Source organism: Mus caroli, chromosome 2 (genome assembly GCF_900094665.2).
Source record: "Mus caroli chromosome 2, CAROLI_EIJ_v1.1, whole genome shotgun sequence".
NCBI lineage: Eukaryota > Metazoa > Chordata > Mammalia > Rodentia > Muridae > Mus > Mus caroli.
In genome coordinates, this window is record NC_034571.1 from 99,816,938 (window position 1) to 99,841,315 (window position 24,378).

General features: G+C 41.4%; 1 protein-coding gene across 1 annotated transcript in view; it reads left to right on the forward strand.

Moving 5' to 3' along the window:
• The window catches only part of Dcdc1 (doublecortin domain containing 1), a 361,410-nt gene that overhangs the window by 308,147 nt on the left and 28,885 nt on the right, over positions 1-24,378 (forward strand). Inside the window, 8 exon segments of the mRNA XM_029468240.1 lie at positions 3,616-3,715; positions 6,788-6,923; positions 8,339-8,498; positions 12,526-12,684; positions 14,046-14,246; positions 17,598-17,691; positions 20,161-20,328; positions 22,702-22,887. Of these exon segments, the coding sequence (XP_029324100.1) occupies positions 3,616-3,715; positions 6,788-6,923; positions 8,339-8,498; positions 12,526-12,684; positions 14,046-14,246; positions 17,598-17,691; positions 20,161-20,328; positions 22,702-22,887 (1,204 nt within the window).

Genomic DNA, 24,378 nt, shown 5'->3' on the forward strand with positions numbered 1-24,378 from the left:
TGGGTTCTAAGTGAAGCTCATGGTTTCCAAATTTCATAAGATTAACAAACCTCATAACAAACAGAACACAATAGGTTATATGGTCAGCATGACCCACTCTGAGTCAAATTATTTTTCTGTGTTAATGACTGACAGACATATTACAGCAATAATACGAAATAGCTGGCCATCAACTGGATCATAAGATGATTTACTGGCTTATTTCTTTTCAAGATCCCCCTCAAAGAAATAACTGGTCTCCTTGTCTGCTTAATTGATGCAAGTCAAGGTAGAAAATCGGAGTTAGAAATGCTTTTCATCCAAGTCTTGCTAAGAAGCACAGAGTCATCTCTAACTTACACAGTGGTACATACTGGCATCAGCACTGCATAGTAAGACCTTCCTCATCCCAATCACATTGTTTCGGGACTGGCCCTGCATGTCTGTTAGCTCTATTTCCCCTTCCCTAGGGTTAAGGTATAGCTAAGGGCAACACACCTGTGCTTCAATACCTTCAGTGGCCTCCTGCTGTCCATGAACAGAAATTTGGGTTTGTTATTTCGGAATCCCGAATACCTTCAACCTTCTCTTGTCTTCTTTCCAGGCTCATCAGATCCCCCAAACCATTCAAATACTCAGGTCCAGTCTCAACATTTCTATTATATTTTCAAACAATATTTTTCCTTAAGCATTTCATTTCTACCTTCCTTCTCCCCCCCTCCCCAACTCCTTTTCTCCTCTGTCAAGTTCATGACCTTTCTTCTTCTTTTGTAATTGTATACACACACACACACACACACCTCTGCTGAGTCCCTTTAGTGTTTCTCAGATGAACATCTGTTTAGTGATGGCTAAACTTGAGATTGGATAGCCTCTCCAGGGGGCTCATCTTTGAAGAAAACTCTCAGCAGCCATGTGTTGCCAATAACTCTTCATCTAGAGTTTGATCTTCTGCAATGTCTCACATCAATGTTGACATGTTAATTGGTGTGGTCAATCATTATGCAGATATGGTTTAAGCAACCATACTGTTGATATTTCATGAATTCAGCATCATGATTGTGTCTAGAGGACATCATCTTACCAGGCATCCTGTTCTCCAACTCTTACAATCTTTCTGCCCCTCCTCTGTGTCATTTTCTGAGCTGCAGGTTATGGTGTAGGTCTCCCATCTGGGCTAGACACTCCACGGTCACTTACCATCTACATTTTTAACAATTATGGATCTCAGTATTAACTTCTGTCTGCTGTGGGAAAAGGCCTTTCTGATGGGGTTGGGGGCACTACACTTTCCTGTGTATGAGGTAGAGTGTTTAGAATACAGTTATAAATTATATTGGCTTACAAAAATGCAAATCGTGGGCTCTCCTCTAGGGTCTCTGACCTCTCCAGCCATGGGAGGTCAGCTAGGTTTACAATACTAGGCATGAATTCCCCTCCTATTGGGTGGGCTTTAATTCCAATTAAACAGCTGTTAGCTACCCCCAAGTAGTGTCTTTGGAGGTATCATTTGTTGTAGCCAAGGCTTTATAGTTGGGAGGACTGTTGACACTTTGCACAGTACCTTCTGATATTAGAAGAGCCAGCCCTCAGGATGAAGCTTCCATGCCAGTTTGATTCCTCCAAGTTCTGTGTCTGAAGTGTGTGGTGTCTTCTGCAGTTGGGTCTTACCTTTGTAAGTTCTGGAGACCACTAAGGGCAAAGGCAATAGCTTATATTGTTGCAGGTGTTTCTCAGAAACTCTTGTCCAACAACTTCAAAAGAAGTTTTCAATATGGCATGAGAGTTTTTGTTAGATAGTCTATGTCTCCTGGGGAAAACATTACCTCACATAGTATAACTGCATTTGAACTATATAAATGCCTAAATAGGCAAGAGTATGTGCATCTGTATCTTTAAGAAAGCTCATAAATTAATGTTTTCTTCATGGCCGGTTTACATTTCTCTTACTCTTTCCTACCTTGTTACTCTTCCACACACTCAGTCAAAGTCTTATCTGCCCACCTTTGCCTCTCCCCCTCTTCATAGCACCTGTGTCCTGTTCTTGGCGAACTCCTATTCATGCCATCAAGTCCAAGCCAATGGCATTTCCTTAGATAACATCCTCCCACCCCCCCCCCCCCCCCCCCCCCCCCCCCCCCCCCCCCCCCCCCCCCCCCCCCCCCCCCCCCCCCGCAGGAAGGAATCCTTTGTTCTTAAAACACACTGGCCATCATGCTGAGAGTCTGCTGATAACCTGTCTCCACTCCTGGCTAGTTAGGTGTCTCCTCCTGGAAGTGCAGAATCTATGTCATTCATCTCAATATCCACGAAATATTGTGTGAAACTGATTGGGGAGGGAATCAAGGATAGTGTTGAACCGGGCAAAAAATATCTTGTTACAATCAGTTCCTGGGGGAGGAAGATGAGGAACTGTTTGGTGAAGGTGTAGCTTTGCCATCTTTGGAGAAAGCATGGAACTTCAGCTGAAACAGAAAAACATATATTTTAGGTAGAAGAATGAACATGAGCTATAGGTTAAATTTTTTTTCTTTTTTTTTCCCATATTTTTTTATTGGGTATTTATTTCAATTACATTTCCAATGCTATCCCAAAAGTCCCCCATACCCTCCCCCCACCCACTCCCCTACCCACCCACTCCCACTTCTTGGCCCTGGTATTCCCCTGTACTAAGGCATATAAAGTTTGCACGACCAATGGGCCTCTCTTTCCACTGATGGCCGACTAGGCCATCTTCTGATTCATATGCAGCTAGAGGCACGAGCTCCAGGGGGTACTAATTAGTTCATATTGTTGTTCCACCTATAGGATTGCAGATCCCTTCAGCTCCTTGAGTACTTTCCCTAGCTCTTCCATTGGGGGCCCTGTGATCCATCCAATAGCTGACTGTGAGCATCCACTTCTGTGTTTGCCAGGCCCCGGCATTCGAGAGACAGCCATATCTGGGTCCTTTAAGCAAAATCTTGCTAGTGTATGCAATGGTGTCAGCATTTGGAAGCTGATTATGGGATGGATCCCTGGATATGGCAGTTTCTAGATGGTCCATCTTTTCGTCTCAGTTCCAAACTTTGTCTCTGTAACTCCTTCCATGGGTGTTTTGTTCCCAATTCTAAGAAGGGGCAAAGTGTCCACACTTTGGTCTTCATTTTTCTTGAGTTTCATGTGTTTGCAGATTGTATCTTGTATCTTGGGTATTCTAAATTTCTGGGCTAATATCCACTTATCAGTGAGTACATATTGTGCGAGTTCTTTTGTGATTGGGGTATCTCACTCAGGATGATGCCGTCCAGGTCCATCCATTTGTCTAGGAATTTCATAAATGCATTCTTTTTAATAGCTGAGTAGTACTCCATTGTGTAAATGTACCACATTTTCTGTATCCATTCCTCTGTTGAGGGACATCTGGGTTCTTTCCAGCTTCTGGCTATTATAAATAAGGCTGCTATGAACATAGTGGAGCTTAAATTTCTTAAGTCCACACACCAGAGACAGGAACCGAGAGTTAAAAGAACACACTGACCCCAGGGCTCCATTCTTGAGTAATCACTAATGGTCAGGCCTTGGTTCCTTCTGCTCTCTTACCTTCCTCCTGGGAGCTTCATGTATGCAAAATTAATTTAGATGCTCTTGTTACAGGTGCACTGACATTTTGAACTTACCTTCTGCTGCTCGGAGACTTTTCAGTGAAAAGGGGAAGGAACTTTTTTCCCTGAAAGACCTACAGCGAGATGAACTGGTAACTGACAGGGGTGTAGACTTGGAAATTGAATAAGTGAGCATAGGCAAAGGAAAACACCCTTCAATGCAAGGCTTCATGATCGCCATTCCTATTTCTTCTAGAATTCCCGTGAAGGAGTCAGTCGTCAAGAAGCAATGCTAATGAATAGCATTGCTGCCTTCCTAGGCAGTAGGGCAGGCCTGTCTTAAGACATTATCTCAAGAAAACCCACCATACACATGTATGTGTGCATGCACACACACACGCACACACACACACACACACACACAGGCACACAAGAGCAACGCAAAATAAAACCAAGAGCTTTGCTAGTGCTCTGCAATCTGAGGACCTTGTGAGAGTCTGACACTGTGAGCTGTGCATGCACGCAGGGCGCAGGGAGCAGCATGAGAGGCAGCGGGTGTCGGTGACACCTCCTTGCTCTGGCTTTGGCAGACTTTCTGTGGACTCTGAATCCTATCACTTCTAACGGTTTTTGTTTGTTTTCCATGTTTCTGATTGTATGTGATGCTGGGATTACTCGGTGCTCTATTTTTTTTCCAGATGAAATTCTGGGCAGACTATCTAAAAGTAAATAATAAACAAAAGATGAATGTGGCCTAAAGCTAAGTGTACAGGAAGCACCCAGGGCACAGGGAGCATGGGGGTGAGAAAGCTAAGATGGAGAAGGGAGTATTCAGCAGTGTTTAACTCACCATTCTGTAAGTGACCGGTTGTTAGACTTACTGTCTGTGGGAGAATGAGAGGCCTATTGCTCAAGAAGGGAGGTCCTATGAGGGTCTCTCCTGTGTCCTCATGGGAAGAACTGTGAGTGCCTGATGATGTAAGAGGTGGCGCTGGGCTACTCTTCAGACTGGGTCACTTTCAACATGTCATTACCTCTCCTCATCTTTAAGAAACTATACACCAGATGTGGCGGCACGCCTCTGCACTCCCAGCTGTCAGGAGACTGGAACTGGATTGAGTTTGAAGCTCAAGGAGAGACTGGGTTCTCTGGAGGGACACGGTCAAGGGGGAGGACAGGAGGGACAGAGGAAGGAGAGAAAGGAAATGAATGTATTTAAGGGATTTAATAAATAGCTACAAGGAAAATGAGAAGTAAGTGCCACCTATAACAAATTATCTAGAAATTACACATGAATATTTTGTGCACAATTTTAATGTTGTATAATAAGCTAAAATTATCTTAAAAGAGAAATATTATTTTTACAGTCTTTTTATTTCCTTTGTTTTTTGTTGTTGTTGTTTGTTTGTTTTGTTTTTGTTTTTTCAAGACAGGGTTTCTCCGAGTAGCCCTGGCTGTCCTGGAACTCACTCTGTAGACCAGGCTGGCCTCGAACTCAGAAATCCTCCTGCCTCTGCCTCCTAAGTGCTGGGATTAAAGGCATGCGCCACCACTGCCCGGCCTTTACAGTCTTTTTAATTGAAGTAGAATTCTATCACTTTTTCTCCCTCCATTTTGTACCAAACCACTCTTCTTCAAAGTTCCCCCATTTTTGTTAGTAGCCTCTTTTTCTTTTGATTATTATTTGTAAAAAAATAAATCCATTTTTCCTCCCAGCCCCTGCTTCCAGAATGATGACTCTGACACTAACCATTTATTAATAAATACCCAAGCCACAAGTATTGGCTCATTCTCTAACTAGCTCGTAACTTAGTTTATCCATTCGCACTATGGAGTGTCTTCCACATGGTTAGTTTACCCCTCCTCGGCTTCATGGATCCAAGACCAGAGTGAATCTCCTGCTGGTTTACATCCATTTCCCTATTGTTCTGTCCGAATTTTCCATTATTCTATCGTGAGTTCCTCTACATGGCTGTTTACCTCTGCTCAGTTTCCATGTCTCTGACCTCCATTCCCAGATGAATCTCCTGTACTTCTTTTTCCCAGAATCCTCTCTTTCTGCCAGTATCCCACCTCCTATTTCCTGCCTCAGCTCATTGGCTATTGGCTTTTTTATTGACAGATGTTGCTTATAAGCAATCCTCTCTACAATTATTGTCACATACAAATATATGTGTTTGTGTGTATATGCATAAACAAGACCAGAGCAAGGGCAGTATCAATAGACATGTTAACATTGGAGGAGAAGATGCACATGGGATCCTAGGCCTGGACAAAGAACTTGAGGCAACTGCTGACTGCTAGGAGAGGGAGAACTAGCCTCTCCCAGGGACGAGCCCCTTATTGGTTACCTAATTCAAAGTGACCAGCCTTAAAGGCATATACATAGAAATAGCAAAAAAAGGATTTAGCGGGGGGAGGGGGAGGTATTGTTTCTGTGTGATGTGATTTGCACACATCTGTGCAGTGCATCTGTCTGGAATCCATAAGAGGAGCTAATTTACACGTGCTGGTGAGCCACCCATTGTGGATGCTGGGATCCTAACCCTGCAAGAGTGGTATATATTCTTAACTGCTAACCATGTCTCTAGCCTACATTAATATTTCAGTGCCCATTTATGCAAGGGAATCCTAAATTTTTTTTCCAGGAAGGGGCAGGTAGTGAAGATCTTAGGGTGTGGTGACTCTGTGGTCTCCACTGAAACACCAGCAGTTTGCTGCGTGCAAGCCTCTTTCCTAGCGAATCTGTATTTACCAATAGGACCATCAAGCCCACATTAGCCACGGTCACAATTTGGCAGCATCTGACTACACCTGCCCTTCAGTCCTTCCTTCTTTCCTTCCTTCCCCTCCCTCAAATAAGAAAACTTATTTGAAAACCTTTTTATTTGTAAGTGACTGCCATTCAGCCGGAGTTGCAAAAAGGCTGTGAGGCACCTTTGCTGCTCTGTGCTGCGTTGTATGAAAGGCAAGCAAGGAGGAGGCCTAGGATCTGACAACGCACGGAGTTAAGATTTGCTTCCCACCATGTGCTCTGCAGAATCCGTGCCTTTCTCAGCACTTCCTTCTTCTTCATTACTGGGTGGTACTCCGTGACGCTGCACTTTGGCCGTTCTCCTACTGTAAGGTGTTCTGATTGCTGCAATCACTTCTATTTTGAGGGGTTTCACATAAAGGTGCTTGGACCCCTCACACACCATATCCCCAACTCCTGTCTTTGATAGGTATATGTTTCATGTGGAGAACACTGGGTCAATCCCGACCTCTCCATTGCTCAGCAAAGGAGGCAAGTCTTCCTAAGGAGCCTCGAGTTTGACATTTCTAAGATTAAAACCTTTTGCAGCATGAGCAAGGTGGAAGGTAAGCTTTGAAGTTAGCTTACTTTGATTTCTGAACATACCTGGTGATATTGCTTTATATTTAAAAGTCATGTTTATTGAAACAGGCATCTTGCTGTTTAGCTCTTTAGCCTCATTTATTAAAATATATTTAACAGGGTTGCATATTTTGTTACCTAATATACTTTGGAAGAGCAAAGAGATTTTAAAAACTCAACATATTCTCTTTTATCTTTTACAGACAGATAGCTATTTGTGAACCCCATGCATTCTCATTAAGGAAAAAGGGTTAAATGTCCAATCACGTTTTCATGTTGTGCCATCTGTTTATATAATCAATCACCTAGGGAGGGCTTTAGGTCTTTTCAGTCTTCAGAGCCCCAGTTGGCTTAGAGGAAAAACTTAGGATGTAGATCATCTTGTGTCTGGGCTCCCAGGCTGGTGTCTATGTCTGGGGTGACTTAGATTCATTCATTTGGCCCAGATAGTGCTTTGTGTGGCCTCTCTGCTTCCTGCCTGGCTAAGCCTGCTTCCTGTTCTGTCTTGCCGGCTGAAGCCAGGCAGTGGCCTCTGAGTTACCTCTGAAATCTTGGCTAGAGAGCCATCTCACTCTTATTTAATTTAGGAAGTTTCCAGAAAGCATCTTGGCAAATCATAGGTCATAGCTGTAGCTTCAGAAAGCCAAGCCCATATGCATGGAGCCCTGAGAGACCATGCCAGAGTCCTGATGTTTCCTTAGTGTTTCCACAGTGAGGCCGGTATGGAGAACTAGGATTACTTTTACCTCTGTTGATTGCTACTACTATTGGAAACAGTCAAGTGCCATGGCAAGAACCTGTGCTCCCAGCACTGGGGAGGCAAAGACAGACTGACTGGCCAGCTAGATTAGCCTGAGCAGTGAGTGAGTCTCTGTCCCTAGAGGGAAGCCCTGTCTAAAAACATAAACCATGATAGATTATTTCAGAGGAACAACACATCGTTGGCTTCTGCCCACCAGCCCTCAACCCCCCACTTCTACCTTTGTACTTCTCTTTTTCTCTGTAGCATCTCACTTTTCCTTGTGAGGTCCCTTTTTCTCCTGTCAGAGTAAGGAAAAGTCATGACCCCAAACATGGTTTCACATGCATCTTTCACATTATTGAATTTCATAATTGATATATATATATATATATACACATATATACATATATATCCTATAGTTTGTTTGAATAATTAGAATAGAGAATAATTAAACTTGGAAATGCTTATTATTATTTATCTAACACTATCTTGAGGGAAAAGAATTAACAAGCATCCTGTTAGATAAAGTCCAACCTTTTGGTTTAAGGAACACCCAATGGCTGAATGATTTGCACTCATGTGAGTGTGTATTTCAAATTTCCAGTGCTCTATGATTACAAGTAATATATCTTTGAAATTTGTTTTATTTCTTCTCAGCTCTTGTTTTAGAAGTCCAAAGTGACCTTGTGTGTGGGGGCAAGCTTGCTGTGAATAAACCTGCAGAGAGTTATGAACAGGAAAAGCAAGTGAAAGGACCAGAAGAGAGGCACATAAAAAATGTTGCTTTAATAACAGGAGATGCTCCCAGAGAGACTCTGTAAGTAATCACTGTGGCCCGAAAGGGATCAGGGCTCTGTGACTGCAGCCCATCCACCTGCAATAGTGTGGAGCCCAGCAGGGAACTCAGGGGTTTCTGAAACTTGGTCACTTGAAGACATCATGTTTAATTAGTTTTCTAGCAGATAAGTGGAGCCGGAACTTGAACCATCGCCTTCATCTGCCTGCACTGAAGTAGCGATGTGATGATTTTTAAAAAGACATTAGCATTGCACTTTCCTTCTTTGCCTCCCTCCCTCTCCTTCCCTCCCTCTCCTTCCCTCCCTCTCCTTCCCTCCCTTCCTTCCTTTCTTTCTCATTTATTTTTTAATTCACCATGTTCTGTCCTGGTAAACACTGAGTCATTCTGAGCCATTCAAATGGCTTCTGGAGGCTCTCCATAGAGTCATTTTTTTCAAGTCATCTAAGGTCCATCTATAATACATGATTCTTTTTTCACACAGTTCTTTAGTGAGGAGTGTGTAGCCTGACAAGTTGAATAATGATATGTGCTCTCTGCTGCCCTCATCCCTGCCTGTCAGTGACCCCGTTTGTACCTCATGGTGGCTCCGCCATGGCACATCTCTTCTTGTCATCTAGCATACCAAGTTCTAATAGGTGACAAGCAGTGGCCTGAAGGTGACACGATTCTAAGGTCCACCACAGATACATGTTCTGCCTCAAGTTCTTGTTGCATGCTTGTCTATGGTGACTTCACCATCAGTACCAGTTCCAACAGTGCTATGCATGGATGTCCCTGTTAGACCCCTTCTCCCTGGTCCTTCTCGTCTAACCTGGGAATTCCGTGTGGGAAGGGGCTCTGCATCATGTGTTGTACAGACAGACTAAGGGAGTGATTGACTTCAATCCAGAACAAAGCTCCAACAACTGCCTAAATTCATTTATCCTTGTTATAAGCCTTTTTTATTTACATTCATTAATTTTGCACGTGAGTACTTCACAGCCCAGGTGTGGAAGTCAGAGGACAAAGGCTTAATTCTCTCCCCCCTCTGTGGGCTCTGGGGATCAAACTCAAGTTGCCAGTCCAGGCAACAGGTGCCTGTGCCTGCTGAGCCATAACTGGCTCATCTTGTTACCAGCATCGAGGAAGTTGGTTTGGGGAAGCACTTTTCTTAATCTGGCACGTGGTTCATCTAGCCCATGTCTCAGATCTACCACAGTCACCGGAAAGTATCTTTTGCTCTTAGAGACCAATTTCCCCCATGTGGCATCTTCTATGAAAGTTAGGGAATCAGAGACAAACTTTCTTAACAGCCCTTTTATTCTTCTGAAGAATGTTTCTACTGACCTCTGTGTTACTATGCCGTACCTAGACAAAACAGAGGGAGATAAAAAGGAAATGTCTTAGAGCAAAATGATATGCTGTGTTCTGAATCAGTCACGTCAAGGCCTGCAGTCCTTAAGGTTATCGGGTTTACAGCACTCGGTGCTGTGTGGGTCTCACCCGAGCATCCCAGACAGGCTTTGGGACTCTGTTCCCCACATCCAGAGGTATCACCGGCTCACAAGGCAGTTTTGTCGACTCACAGTTTTGATGGCTCACAACTCTGCTTTGGTGACTCACTCTTAGAAAATCTCTGTCCCTTGTGCATGCTTCCATGCTGAACTCTTCTTGTAGCCAACAGGCCTGAGTCGTGATTCACAGGGGAGGGGACCCAGTTGTCTTCTGGACACCATTTTCACTAGTTCCTTGAACCATGTCTGAGCAGATTGCCTTCTTTAGTCATTTAAATGCTTTTTATTTCAATTTCTTTTTTTGTTTTCACGAAAAGTCATGGGTTTGGCTCCAGACTTTCCACACTTTCATCTGTTACTCTTGTTTGCCCCTCCTTTATTGCCCTCTTAATGCTCTTCTACTCTAGTCTAACCACCTTGTCCCCACCTCCTTGGGCTTCCATGTCCCATGTCCTTCACTTATGTTCCATGTCTCATGTCCTCTCTTATGTTCTTCCTTTTTGGCTGGTAGTGTGTCTTTGCTGGGAAAACTCTATGTTAGAAGTCACCGTGCAGTTTCTCTGGAGTCCTTCAGTCTGTATCTATAGAGGACCTAGCAAGGGTGGCTTGAGATGACAAGAGATCCTTCTTTCTTTTCTAATGAGATTATAATTTAATTACGTCATTACCCCCTTCCCTTTCCTTCATCCAGGCTCTCCCAAATGTCCCTCTTTACTCTCCTTCAAACCCAGGGCCTCTTTCTGTTTTCATTATCACAAGAGCATATGTATGTACATGGATGTCCCTAAGTATAACCTGCTTGGTCCATATGCTACTTGTATGTATGATTTCAGGGCTAAAGGATGAGCCATTTTCATCACTGGGCTCTGTGGGGAGATGAGTGGCAAAGCCTGTTAGGATCTGGGTGAGCCTGGGCACTGGTCCCATCCCTGCTGATGGGAGGCAAACTCAGAGCACAGATTTTGGGAATGGCCTTTTCATTTTCTCAACATTGCAGAGATTGTGCCTTCGTGACTTCTGAGCCCTGTGTGGACCTTCCTCCCTAACCACTCACCCTGTCACATCAGCATCTTACTGTTCCTCCAGTGAGTCAAGTGAATTCTCCATTTGCTCTTTTGCTTATTTGCCTTTGGTTCTGACTAGAGTGTTCTGTGTCATCTAGGGGATTTCTTCCCAGGCCTCTGTTTTAGTGTAGCTTCTGAGAGGTCTCAGAATACAGCAGATCCCATGGCAGTGACTCTCTCTGCAGTATGCTGTGTTCTTCCATGGGGGTGGGGGAGCACTAGCTGTGGCCACTCATTCCTTGTCTATTATCTTTCTTCTTACCAACACAATGTGAGCATCATTGTCCTGTTTATTGCTGTACCCCACACAAAGAATTCTATACCTCACATACAGTAGAAGCTAGATAAATATTGATTAAAGGAATGTGTAACTAATGGAGATGCAGCTGATAAATTAGCAATTTGGTTAGTTAATTATTTAAACAAGATAATTTTTAAAAGGCTCTTTAAAAACTGACTTGACTACATTTGACTTACCAGGAATATCAAAGGCTGGTGAACTGCAAGTAGGGTGAGGGTGACAGGGCTGTGCTTTCTATTTCCAACACAAGATGGCACTGGTGTATTTTCAACCACTGGGAATAGGCTGGCGTGGGAGGCTGCCTGTGCTCAGGAGGCCTTGGCTATGCTCCAATCGTATATCCATAAGCAGCGCTGGCCCTGGCCCCTGATAAGTGCACAGCCACATGTGTTAGCAGCAGAGTTTCCCTGGAAGACTCTGCCCATTTCATAATGCTCGCAGTTACATCAAATTATCACCACCGCTCGAGGGCCTAGAGCATTCCCCAGAGAAGGAACACTACTTACCCAGGAGCTGGCTGGGGCTGAGGTACACTTGCTGCTTTGCCTGTGTGTTTATCCCACCCTTGGCAAAACAGTCTTTATAACGCTGCTTCCCAGTCCCACCCAAAGCAAGGGTTTTCTAACAGCAACCTGGAGCTTAGAATCCGCGGGTCTGAACAGGGTGCGCTACCTCACCCATCTGTGTCTTAAGCATCTAAACTATCACTATTATATCCTAGTGTTTCCATGTAATTTTCTCAATTAAAAAGTGTGTGTGCAGCTGTGCTTTAAGTCACTTTCGATTCCTCTGCTGAGAATAAGATTTTCTAGCATCTGTAACACACGCCACTCAGTCATCTGGACTATAGTGCTTCTGGCAGAACTAGGACCCACTTTACCCTGGTGTTAGGAGTGTCATTTCATGTTTATTATGAATTGTTGAACTGTTTAGTTGTCTTAATAGAACTTTTCAATATAATATATGGATCTGCTTTTCAAAACCAAAATAGCAAAAGTGCATGTTGTTTATTATATGATTGAGGAATTTTATTTGTAGGCTAGTGGGGAATGGATTTCCAAATCTACACACCCCTGTGAAAATATGATTTACAGAATCACCAGTATCCTGTAGGCTGTGGTCAGGCTGCTCATGGAGACCCTGTGAACACACACATCAGCATTCTTAGCCTTGACCTTGCTTAACAGAGATTCTCATGCAAGAGCCCACCTCCGCATGGAAGCCTGTCGCAGGACGTTCAAGTATGCTTGGCAAGACCCTACGTACAACCTTGCTGCTGATGGCAGTCTTCCAAAGAAAGCAGAGAAAGAGCTCTTTGAAAATGTGCAGCCCCCAAAGAAACACAGGTAAAATGTGCAAGGGATTTCTGTTGGTGGAGTCTGTCTGGCCTTGGACTCCCTCATGCTGGCACAAGTACATTCCTTAACATTTTTACTTTGATTTGCTACTGTGTGTGCCAGCATGTACATTTTTGTCTTGTGATACTGATCAAAGCCTCCGGGACTAGTGGGAAGGGGAGGTTCTTTACCCTTCAGCTCCCCCTGTGCAGGGCTACATACTGTCTTGGTATGTGATGTGACATACTCTTTCTACCAAACAGTAGTTTCATCCACCTGTGAGTCCCGAGAACTCAGAACAGAATTCAAAGCTTTATATTCATTGAATGCATGTGTGGATAAATGCCTGAACACTATAGTAAGGTGCCTCCAATTCCCTTAAGAATCTAAGAAAATACAATTTTCCCTTTTAAACATTTTTTTTCTGTTCCTGACCCAGTGAAATGTTAGGGATATAACATGTGTTGTAATTTTTCATCTTTAGAATTTTGCTTCACATTATGGTGGTTACTAGCACACGTGAGTTAAACCATTCCACACATTTAGCAGTTAGCATTCGAGCATGCACAGAGCAGGGGCTTTAATGAAGCAACTTAGATTAATATGTCAGTGTAGACTGATATTTATACTGTGTCACACACATTAATATTTTAATGTCCTTAAGGAAGAGATTTACTTAAATGAACTTCCTGGTATATCCTTATTCTCTTATGATAATTCTTTACTAAAATCTTTGGAGCCCAGAACCCAGAAGTGTCAGAAGGAAAGCTATTTCTGTTTGCACAGAACACCATTATTTTTCTGTTTCTACCCTGCATGCTTCCTCTCCTCTTTCTCATTTTGTTTGATTTTTGCCTTTTCTTCTTTTGCTATACTACTTCTCTGTCTGAACTTTCTTTTTCTTAGCTGAACATTTTTTCAAATGTTCTTTTAGATAAACATTCATTACTTTCATAAAATAAGCTCAGGATTCCACTTTAATTTTTTTTTATTAACATGCAGTGTGTGTGTGTGTGTGTGTGTGTGTGTGTGTGTGTGTGTGTGTGAATGTATGTCATATGTGAGTGCAAGCTGGTGGAGGGCATTGAATCCCTGGAGCTGGAGTACAAAGTGCTGTGAACTAGTTGGTGGATGCTACAAGCCAGACTCAAACCCTCTAAAGGAACAGCAGCAGGCTCCCTCCAGCCCCGGGATTCTACTTTTCATACCAGCTTATGGGCACCCTGTGGGTGGCCTTGCCTTTGTGCTCCTGGAATATTTACTACTGCAAGGTTAACAGCTCATGGGGAAGGTCTCCCCGACAGAGCTCTGCGCTCCAGTGCATGCACCTCCAGGGCCATTTTCTTGTTACTAACAGTTTCCCTTCTTAGCCATGTCCCAAAGCATAGCAGATCATGGAAGCTATGTCACCAGGAGTTTGAATACAGAGATGGGCAAATCATCAGCCTCGCTGCTCCTCAGCTGGTCCTGGGGGTACAAGTCTCTAAACCCCGTTCAGGCACAGAGGTCATTTTGGTGGAAAAGAGATCTGATGAAAGTCGCCAACACTGGACACACAAGGCAGACAGCAGGTAAACCCACTGCATTGGGAGGTTTACACTTCAAACTGGGCTTGACATCCTGAGGTCTGGCATGGTCTCCACACAGCAGGAGGAATATAGTTGAGTACGTTGGAATTTCTATTTTACTTGGCTAAAAATTCTTCATCCTAGTAAAAGAAGAGACAGAGAGATAGGTACGAATTTTAGGTAAGCTACATACAACTTTACCAGCTGTTAGATTCAGAAAAGTGATCTATTCATTTCACAGGGCCATTGGCTCAAGACTAGGTACTCATCTAATTTATGTTTGCAACAGAAAGAAATCTAAAAGGAATTCTAAAGCATTTTCAATTTTGAAATATTTGGAGACCTTTGTTCACCTGTCTCTCCCTACTTAAGTACCTACCCAGTTTTTCATTCATGAAAATAATTTAAGTGGTTTATACTCATACAGTAAGCATGACTTACTATTATTGATCAAATGTACTTACCTAATTCAATGTCTGGTCTTTGGTCCAGATTCAGAATGCTCACAAGCATTTTCTTGAGAAGATCAGAAGAAATCTAAAACAACTTAGATATGTGATTTTATTAAGGAAATATTACTAATCTTATTGATCATTGGTCGGTCAGTGGTTATATGTTGAAATAGAAAATGGGTCCTGACTACTTAAGTGTATATTTAGAGATAAAAATACAAGCTATTTCAATTGGTTTTATTTTAGGTTTTCTAGCAAAAGTCTGGAGAGATGACTCAGCAGTTAAGAGTACTTGTTGCTCATGCAGAGGACCAGAGCTCAGTTCTCAGAACCCACAGAAGAGTTGGTCCCAAAGTGTCTGTCTAAACTCTGGGGGGATCCAACATCTTCTTTGGCCTCCATGGGCACCTGAATGCACATGTGCATGCATACAGCAGACATGTATTTATACACACACTTAAAAGTAAATAAATCATAAATTCTAGCAAAAATTAAAAAGTCAAGTTTCATGTAAATGAACCAAGACAGAATGTTGACAATGTTTAGGTCCACGATGTTTCATTGCACATTTCTATTTATTTTTGTGTACATTTGAACGTTAATTTAACAAGGAAAAAGAACTACTTCCTGTTTGTTCTTTATTGCTCTACTTACAATTCTACCATTACATATAGCGGTCTCTAGTGATCTCTTCAGTCTCTTGCATACTGTTCAGGGATGTATATTCAGGCAGCTGAGCAAAATATTTCTTAATGGGAAGGAGCTGTGACTTCCACTGTATTCTCTAAATATCAGCACTGCCCATGGCTTAGGCCTCTGCACTTTGTGGCAGATTGAAAAAGCCCTTGGAGGTAATCAGCAATCCTGGCATGGCAGGAACAGAGCTTGTTCTACTGTATACAATAGAGAGTACACAATAGACATTGGTTGTGTGTTGGTGAAGCTGGACAGAGCTGCTAGACATGTTTCTTTACTCCATCCACCAGGGCTATGCTGTCTGTGTGGTGAGGAGCTAGAATAGGCTTTTTGCTCTACAAGTGACTAGCTATGTGGACCATAATTCACTCATTCAGCCGACATTATGTATGCATTAAAGCAAGAATGTACCAAGAGGATGATACAGGGCATCCATTTTCATAAAACAAGTGCTATTGTGGTTTTTTTTTAAATCACATACCGACCCTGACACAGTGACAGTGGATAACTTCAGTTGCCCACTCTTACCAATAGGTCATCCAGAAAAAAGCTAAATAAAGAATCTCTGGAGTTAAATAATATTATAAATCGAATGGATCTAATCGAATGGATTCCAGCCAAATACTAAAATAAAGAATAGAGTTTCTTCTCATCAGCCCATGAGAATGTCTTCTAATTGACCACATTTTCACATACAAAGCAAGTCTCAGCAAATTTAGAAAAATCGAAACAACATCCTGCACCCTCACCACCATAGATTAATGTTACAGGTTATTGAAAGCGTTGTTTTAGGAACGGAATTTCAACAAAAAACTAAAAAGCTCAAGATTCCTGTTCCTGTAGAACTGGAATCCTAGAGTTACCGAGATATGTATTAAATTTAGAGCAACTTTCTGCCTTATCTTTCTGGATTGTGATAAGAGTTCCCATGATTGCTGTTTTAAATTAAAATTGATTTTTATACAACATATTCTGATTATAATTTCTTCCTCCTCCAACTCCTCCTGGATATTCACTGACCTCCCTCCCTCCCCCTCCCCCTCCCCCTCTCCTTCCTTTGTCTGCTTCTATTCCCAGAACTCCTGTTCCAGGGGATGTAGTACCCTCTTCTGACTTCCATCTACCCAAGCATGCAAATGGTATTCACACATGCATGTAGCAAAACACACAATAAATAAATAAATAAATAAATAAATAAATAAATAAATAAATAATTTTCTTAAAAATTCAACATAGGGGCTGAAAAGATGGTCAAGCAGTTAAGAACACTTCCACACTTCCAGACAACTGGAGCTTTGTTCCTAACATTCACATCTGATGGCTTACAACTCTAGCTGCAAAGTGTTCAACTCCCTATTCTGACCTGCATAGGTTTGTTCACACACACACACACACACAAATCTTTAACATTTTCATCATATGTATTAGACTTTAGGAAACTCTCCTTTGGAAACATGGGGATTTAATAGAAAATGTATATATTAAGATTTATTTTATTCCTTATGTGTCTATCTCTGTGTACGTATATGCACATATTTATAGGTGCCTATAGAGGGCATAGAATGTGTCAGATCTCTTGGAACTGGAGTTAGAGATGGTTGGAGCCTCCCAATGCATGTGTTCTTGACTGGTGGACCATGACTAGTGCCCCAGTAAAATATTTTTAAAAGCCACAACAATGCATAATTATAACTAATGAGTTCCCTTATAATATTTACTTTATATGCATTAACTCATTTGACTATCATGGGATACACAGTGCTCTAATACATAGATGGGTAAATTGAAGCATTGAGTTATTACCCCCATACAATATGAAGACATGAACCCAGGATTCCATCCCATGTAGCATAACTGTAAAATTCATTTCATCATCTTTAACACTTCTCAGTAAAAGTGACATGGGCCATAAAGATATATCCCTGTGGTTATAATCTAGAGACAGGAACCATACCATGATTTGATCAGGAAAAATCAATTATGAGAAATTTTTAAACTATGATGAAGCATGATTATTTATAAATTCTACTTACAGTATTATACTGGACATTTGATAATATCTAAATCAGGATATCATAATTTATTTGTTTTGATTAACTGGTAAGACATAAAGAGACCTGGGTTTCCCCATAGAAGAAATGTATAGAAATTCCATTTACATTGATCAAAATATGTTATATAATGGGGCTGATTCTGTCTTCTTAAGGACCTTTCACCTGGTGAGTAACCCAGACCTTGTACTGGCAGTGTCTATGACCAAAGCTAAAAATGAAGCCCGTGGCTATCCAGTTATCATTCAGGTAAGATATGCACAGGCCAACAAGAAGCCATGACCTTTCTCAAAGCTGCAGGGAAGCTCTGTGCCTCTTTGTTACAGAGCAAAAGAAGAGCTGTCATAGAAGGTTATCTTGAATGTCAGCGGTAAAATGTCTTTTTATAAAACCCTGCCTAGATTTCAAATTAAGCATTTTGAGATACCTCTCAATTTGGTTCATTCTGACCACTGGCGACTGTAGGCTTGCTGGTAGTCTAGAGTGGGGGCAGTTACTGCAGTCACACACTGGCAAGCATGAGAAACACTCCCAACAGAATTCTTAGAGCTTGCAACCTCTGGGGGAGAGGGCTGTGAGGAACACCTAAACTTACCTGTAAGAAGCACAGACAAGGACCCCTGGGTACTGGAGGAAAAGACCTGTTCCATCTTTTTAGACTAATTGGACAGTAGTAATTCTAAGTGACCCACTTACAGCACCTTTAATGCAGGCTTCATTTGAGTTTTGGGCAAAGACCCAGGAAGCACTTTTCTGCCGTCCTTCCTTATAACCAAATACTTAGAATAGTTCTGTGTTTTTCCTTGACAGACCAGCTAAGGCTTAGGAAACTTCCAGCTTTCTTTACCTTCTGAAAGCTCCACCCTAGTTTCCCTTGAGCAGAATGAGTATCCACATAACATTTGTTTTATCCTGGCTTTTAGTGAAGAAATTTTCTAGTTAGGAATCCAAAATCAGGACACAGAATCAGTATGGATTCTGAGTCTTATTTAATTATGTCTTCTGTCCTCATAAGCAAGGGCAAGGCATTTATTCTGAAGATGTAGCACCCATGACATTCCATGCTTCTTATCAGGTGCCCCTTCAGCACAGGCCACAGTGATGTTAAGCCTAATGTGGCTACACATTCAGTTGGTTCCTTAATCATTTTTATATCATTTGCAGATATTAATATCACTCCCCATGTGTCTGTATTTATAAGGAATAAACTTAATCATAAGGTAATTTGTATTGCCTTTTGAGATGTTTTTTAATTGCAAGTGATTCATCATTTTATGTATTAAATAGTAACTTTGTGAGAAAACATTAAAATATCAGGTTATGCTGTTAAAACCTTTCTAATTGCCTTAGAATTTAGCCTTTCGTTTTCCAGACCTTGGAGGGAATTCTGTTGTCTGACCCATTAAGTTAACGATCAGGACTCCCTGATTACCAATCTCTTGCCAGGTAGAGTAGTTATTGTATAATGTTCCTTGAGGCTTCATGACAAGGATTCTTAGAGCTAACATGCCGGCTTACAAGTTGTTAAGTTGAAATTATTTTTTTAGTTATACTTGTGATAACTCAACAATGGTATAATTGTATAAAAAAGTTACATTCAATAACAACAGAATGAGAATAAATAATCCAGCTTCTGTTGTATATTCAGCTGAGTTGTTAAAAAAGACTTTTGGAATATCAATGAAATACATATTAAATTGTCAACAAACTGGCTGTTTTTCATTTAGTGAGCTGGTGTTTGGGGAGATATTAGGCATGTTTGATAAGAACATAAAAGCAGTAGGCAAATTCACATACTGTTGGGAAGGGAGATAGTTAAATAATCTTTCTATAAAGTGCTTTCTTGATCAATAACATAATCTTTTAAATGACCTTAATCAACAATCCTTCCAGCTGGGCAGTGATGGCACATGCCTTTAATCCCAGCACTTGAGAGGCAGAGGCAGGAGAATCTATGAGTTCGAGGCCAGCCTGGTCTACAGAGTGAATTCCAGGACAGCCAGGGCTACACAGAGAAACCCTGTCTTGAAAAACCAAAATAAATAAATAAGTAAATAAATCCTTCTAGAAGTTTTTCTAAAGAAATTTTTATAAATTTACATATATAATGCATCTACACATAGTATATATGTATATATCTATATATAATATGGATAGTACACATGTATATATGTGGTATTATTTAGACATCTATGTATATATACATATGCTAATTATTGTATACTAATACAGTATATATGAATATAAGCATATATGTACATTATGACATATGTAAATAATATAGTTACATATACACATTTATATTATATAGGTGTTTATATGAATATATACTGCTGTCTTATTTATTACAGAGGATGTTTTAAAAACCTGGAGGTTTAACTATTGAGGATTAGAAAGCATAATATCCCTAAGATAAAATGAATAATATCCTTTAAAAATATTAGAAAAATTCACAAAATATTATTAAGTCAGAAATTATGGAATTTTTAAAAATGTACTTTTTACTCCTTTGTGAATCACATATATTTAAAATTATGAAATATTTATGTAATTCCATCTTGATATTAATTCAAAAGTAGTTATCACTGTATAGGAATTTATGTGTAATTACCTGTACTTTCTAAATGTATACAATTAAAAACAAATGTTCACTATGCCATCTTATAAACTCACCTGTCCATTTGGGTGCATATCTTATTTCTGTCTTTTGGTTTTCAGAAGTATAAACCACACAGCAATGGGGCTGCCAATCAAAAGTGGGATTACGTGGCGAATAAGAGAGCTTTGATAGCCTTTCACAGCACCGCCCTGGATAAGGAAATCACAGCGGCTAATTTTTCTGACCTTTGCACATCATCTGTCACTAAAGAAAACATTGATCAACCTGTAAGTGGTCCCCTCTTCCCACGGATGAAAGAAAAATGGGCTCATTTAATAAAACAAAAAGATTTTTCCTGATGGGAAAGCTTAAATTCATACAGGCTGAGCACTGACTTGTCTGTTTCGGACAGGGTCTTGCTACAAAAGCCATACTGTCTTCTGATTACAATCTACATCTCTCAGTTTCCCACAGGTGAGATTACGCTGTACACACCATATATGGCACGAATACTCCTTTTGATGAAAGAAAATTATGAAAAGTAAAGTAAATTGGACACTCTGTGTAAAACTCCTTGTTTTATTGTGGAACATTTCATATATATTCCAAAGCAGACATTCGTACAGCAAATCTTGATTTGTCCAACACACAATCAGCTCTCATCCAAATATTGTCATTTTTGCTAATCCCAAATATGATATTATTTTACCTCTAAATTAAGTATGCCATTTTATAATCTGAACATTTTTGACATTATCATTATTTCATTGTCAAAATTAACAATGATGTTAGAGCAATATAATAACCTATTTTTGATCAAATTTTCTGAATTGTCCTAAAAGTTCATTTTACTGTTTGTCAGCTCAGGTGCACCTTGTTCATAACCAGGCAGAAGGCTCTGTATTTGGATGTGTTTTTTTATAGCATCCTTTGGCTTGTTTCTCCTTCCCCATGAATTCTATAAATGGGATGCCCACTAGAGTTGTCATTAGACCTAGGCATAGCAGGTTCTTCAGAACCTCCATGGGTTTCCCTGTGTGCTTTATATACTTAGCTCTCTGGAGGTTATACCTAGCCGTCCTGTTTTTAGTGATGCTTTTGGTGGTTTGTCCCCATATTTGGAAATCACTCAATGCCTATTCATCAATCTTATCATTTTGCTTCAAATTGGTCAGTTTTATCTGATTACACTGTTTTAGTCACATTAATTTGCTAAAGGTTTAATCAGAAGATAACCTCACTATGTTGATATTTTACAAGCCAAAAAATATGGTTTGAAAGGAAAGGCAGAATAAATGCTTAATTCTACTTTGCAATTCTACTTATCTGTTAACTAAAACAAAAACAACTAAAATACATACATCAACTAAAATACATACGACTAAAATATATACCATTCTGAGATAGCAGTTTGGGCTGAGTTCTGCGGGGCAGCTCTGCTGGTCTTGACAGGGGCATCTAAAGTGTCTATAATCATCTTGTGGGGTTTGTAATAGTTTAAGGACTGCATAGTCCAAGATGTAGCCTCTCACATGCATGGTGGTTATCAAGCACAAACTCTCTAACTGTTTCACCTTTTAAGAAGGTTGGCTCAGGCCAGTTCCCAGTGTGGCCTCGGGGCTCCAACTTTAGCTGTAGAGCCTGGGTTCCACTGTGCAAGCTCTTATCATGTACTTGCTTGCCTCTTACTTCTGTCGTCATTGACCAATGCCAGTGACATAGCTTCTTCACAATCACAGAGAGGAGATAAGGAGAAAAACACCATACCTCTTGACTAAAGGAACAGTAATGTCACCAATGTCACCAGTCAAAAGGGCACAGAAGCAGGATTGGAATGGTTTTATTATGGCTATCGTTATGGTTTGCTACACAAAGATCCACAATTGTTAGTTTTCAAGTCAATGTCTATCAACCACAACTCATTTCCAATGATGTTGAATGAGGTCCCTTGTCCCTTTTCATCCATTGCTTATATTGGTAACCTTATAATGAACGCCTGGGAGTTCACATACGCAAAAGCAGTCCAGCTGTTTTAATTATCATTCTTTCTAGTCTCAAATTGCCTTTCTTTGAGCCAGTTTGGATACCTTCATTTTGGCTCTTGCATCTTTTTGATATTATTACTTAACTCCAGGATTGATTTAGTTTCTGTGCACAGTAAAATGTGCCTTCTATACAAGGTGTTATATTGTACTTTCTCTGTCTCTGAGGATGGCATTGGCCATTCTTCAAAGAAATCTTAATTCTGTACAGATGTTAAGGTCCCCAGTATTGAAGAGTCATTACATAGTTAAAGAATAATTTAGAATTACTTTTAGTTATTGGAACTGATAAGATAGCTCAGCAGATAAGGCATTTGCTGCCAAGCCTGAAGACCTGAGTTCAATTCCTGGAACTTACATGATAAAAGGAAAAAACCAACTTCTGCAAGGTATCCTCTAACCTCCACTCATGTGTGCCCCCACCCCCTAGCATACAGAACCAAATGTATAAATAAATATAAAAAATTAATTATTAGGAAGCATGATGCATTTGGGTCATAGTTTTAAATGGGGATTTGGTGAAGACAAATGCACTTTCCTTATGCTATGGAGAGTTCTGTAACAATACTGTCGTGGTTTAGAAGCACACACATGGAAACATCTTTCCTCCTGTTGTAGGGATACTGTTGCCTCTCACCTGATGGGAAGAGAAATCTCATGCTCTGCCTGGCTTGCGGGAGGTCCATGAGGGCGAAAAAGGAGCTGAAAGAGCTGCTTCCAAAGGCTCCATTCTCCTGTGTTTCGGGCTCGGAGGAGGAGAAGCTCCGGCCACCAGGGCCTTTCAAAGTCATCAGTGTTGCCAAGGTACTTACTGAGCTTTGCCACTGGGCTTGGAAACGTGGATGCATTCAGATTGGTTCCCCATTCAAGGTTCATCCCTACGCATCCATGTCACCTCCCTCAGATGCACCTTTCCCGCCCACCAGCATTGATTTCTTCTTCCTCATTACAATTTAAATTACATTGTCTTTTAATAGTTCTGTCCAGCCTTTGGTGTGAATTGGGCACTTCTGTTGCTGCGGTCTGCAGACACATTTCCCTGCTCTTTGTGTGACTGTTAAGTAGGAAAGAAATCTCAAACCTTTATTTAGCATAGCAGTACTTGCCCTACATCATTAATAGGGAAAGTGTATATGCCTCTGTGTGTGTGTGTGTGTGTGTGTGTGTGTGTGTGTGTGTGTGTGTGGTGCATTTTGAGAAGGATTTGACATATTGTTGTTAGTAACAGTTCAGGCTGGGTGACAGAACCCATGCATTTAGATACCATTTAGAACTCCTAGGGGTCAGGGGACTAACATTGCCACATCCCTGTAACCTTAAAATAGTACCACTAAAAGAGAAGGAAAGAACCATGTCCTTCAAGTTTAGAAGTTGTAAAGAACTGGGGAGAGGGGGACTTAAACAGAACAAAAAGGAGGTAACCCTGAAATGAGGGCAACCTGCCAGCCTGGTGATCCCTATGAATCACCCACTGGTCTCCAGACCTCACTCCTCTATCTCCCAGCTCTGATTCATGCTAGATGTGGGCAGGGACAGGTTGCAGTAAACTCAGCCCAAGTAGTAAGTAACCCTGCAGGAGAGAAGAACCAGTCCTCTGGAAGCCGGACAGTATTTGCTTTGGCACTGGTAACTGGGAAGGACTCCTCTATGTCCCAGCGGCTTAGTTGGTGCCTGTCTTTCTGGGCTCCTGGATCAGGACAGTGAGAGAAAGCTTTCTAAAGGTTACTCTGCACCTTCCTCACTCTCCTCATCTTCCACCAATGGATGGCCCCCTTCTAGGAAGTATCTGTAGTGTTTATATCCCCTTATTTACTTCAATCCCAGGTTCCCTGTGTCCTGATTTCCTTTCTTCGGCATCTCTTACATCCCGCCTCAAATCCAATCAAACATACAGCAGTAGTGAAGGAAAAGCAGAGCAGGCCAGAAAGACAAAGAGCTATGATGTCAGTGAGAGGACCAGAAAGAAAACTGAGGAATTCTGACCCAACTCCCCTCCTCTTCCACATCAAGAATCTACAGTAGCCAGCCGGAGGACAGTGATCTGCCCTGCAGGGAGCGCCATCTTGGCTCCGGGACTCCGCCGAACTTAGTCTGTACAGGTTAGAGTGAGGACCACAGAGGCAGACAGCTTCTGGGACAGGCGGGAGCCACAGAGCCACTGAGGCAGCACCCTTTTGGGGCCTCAGACATCCGGCACCCTCCCAGCTGGAAGACAGTGGTCTGCCCTGCACAGGAGCTCTCTGCCTCAGGACCAGGGAGCACATCTTGGATCCAGGACTCCACTGAACTTAGGAA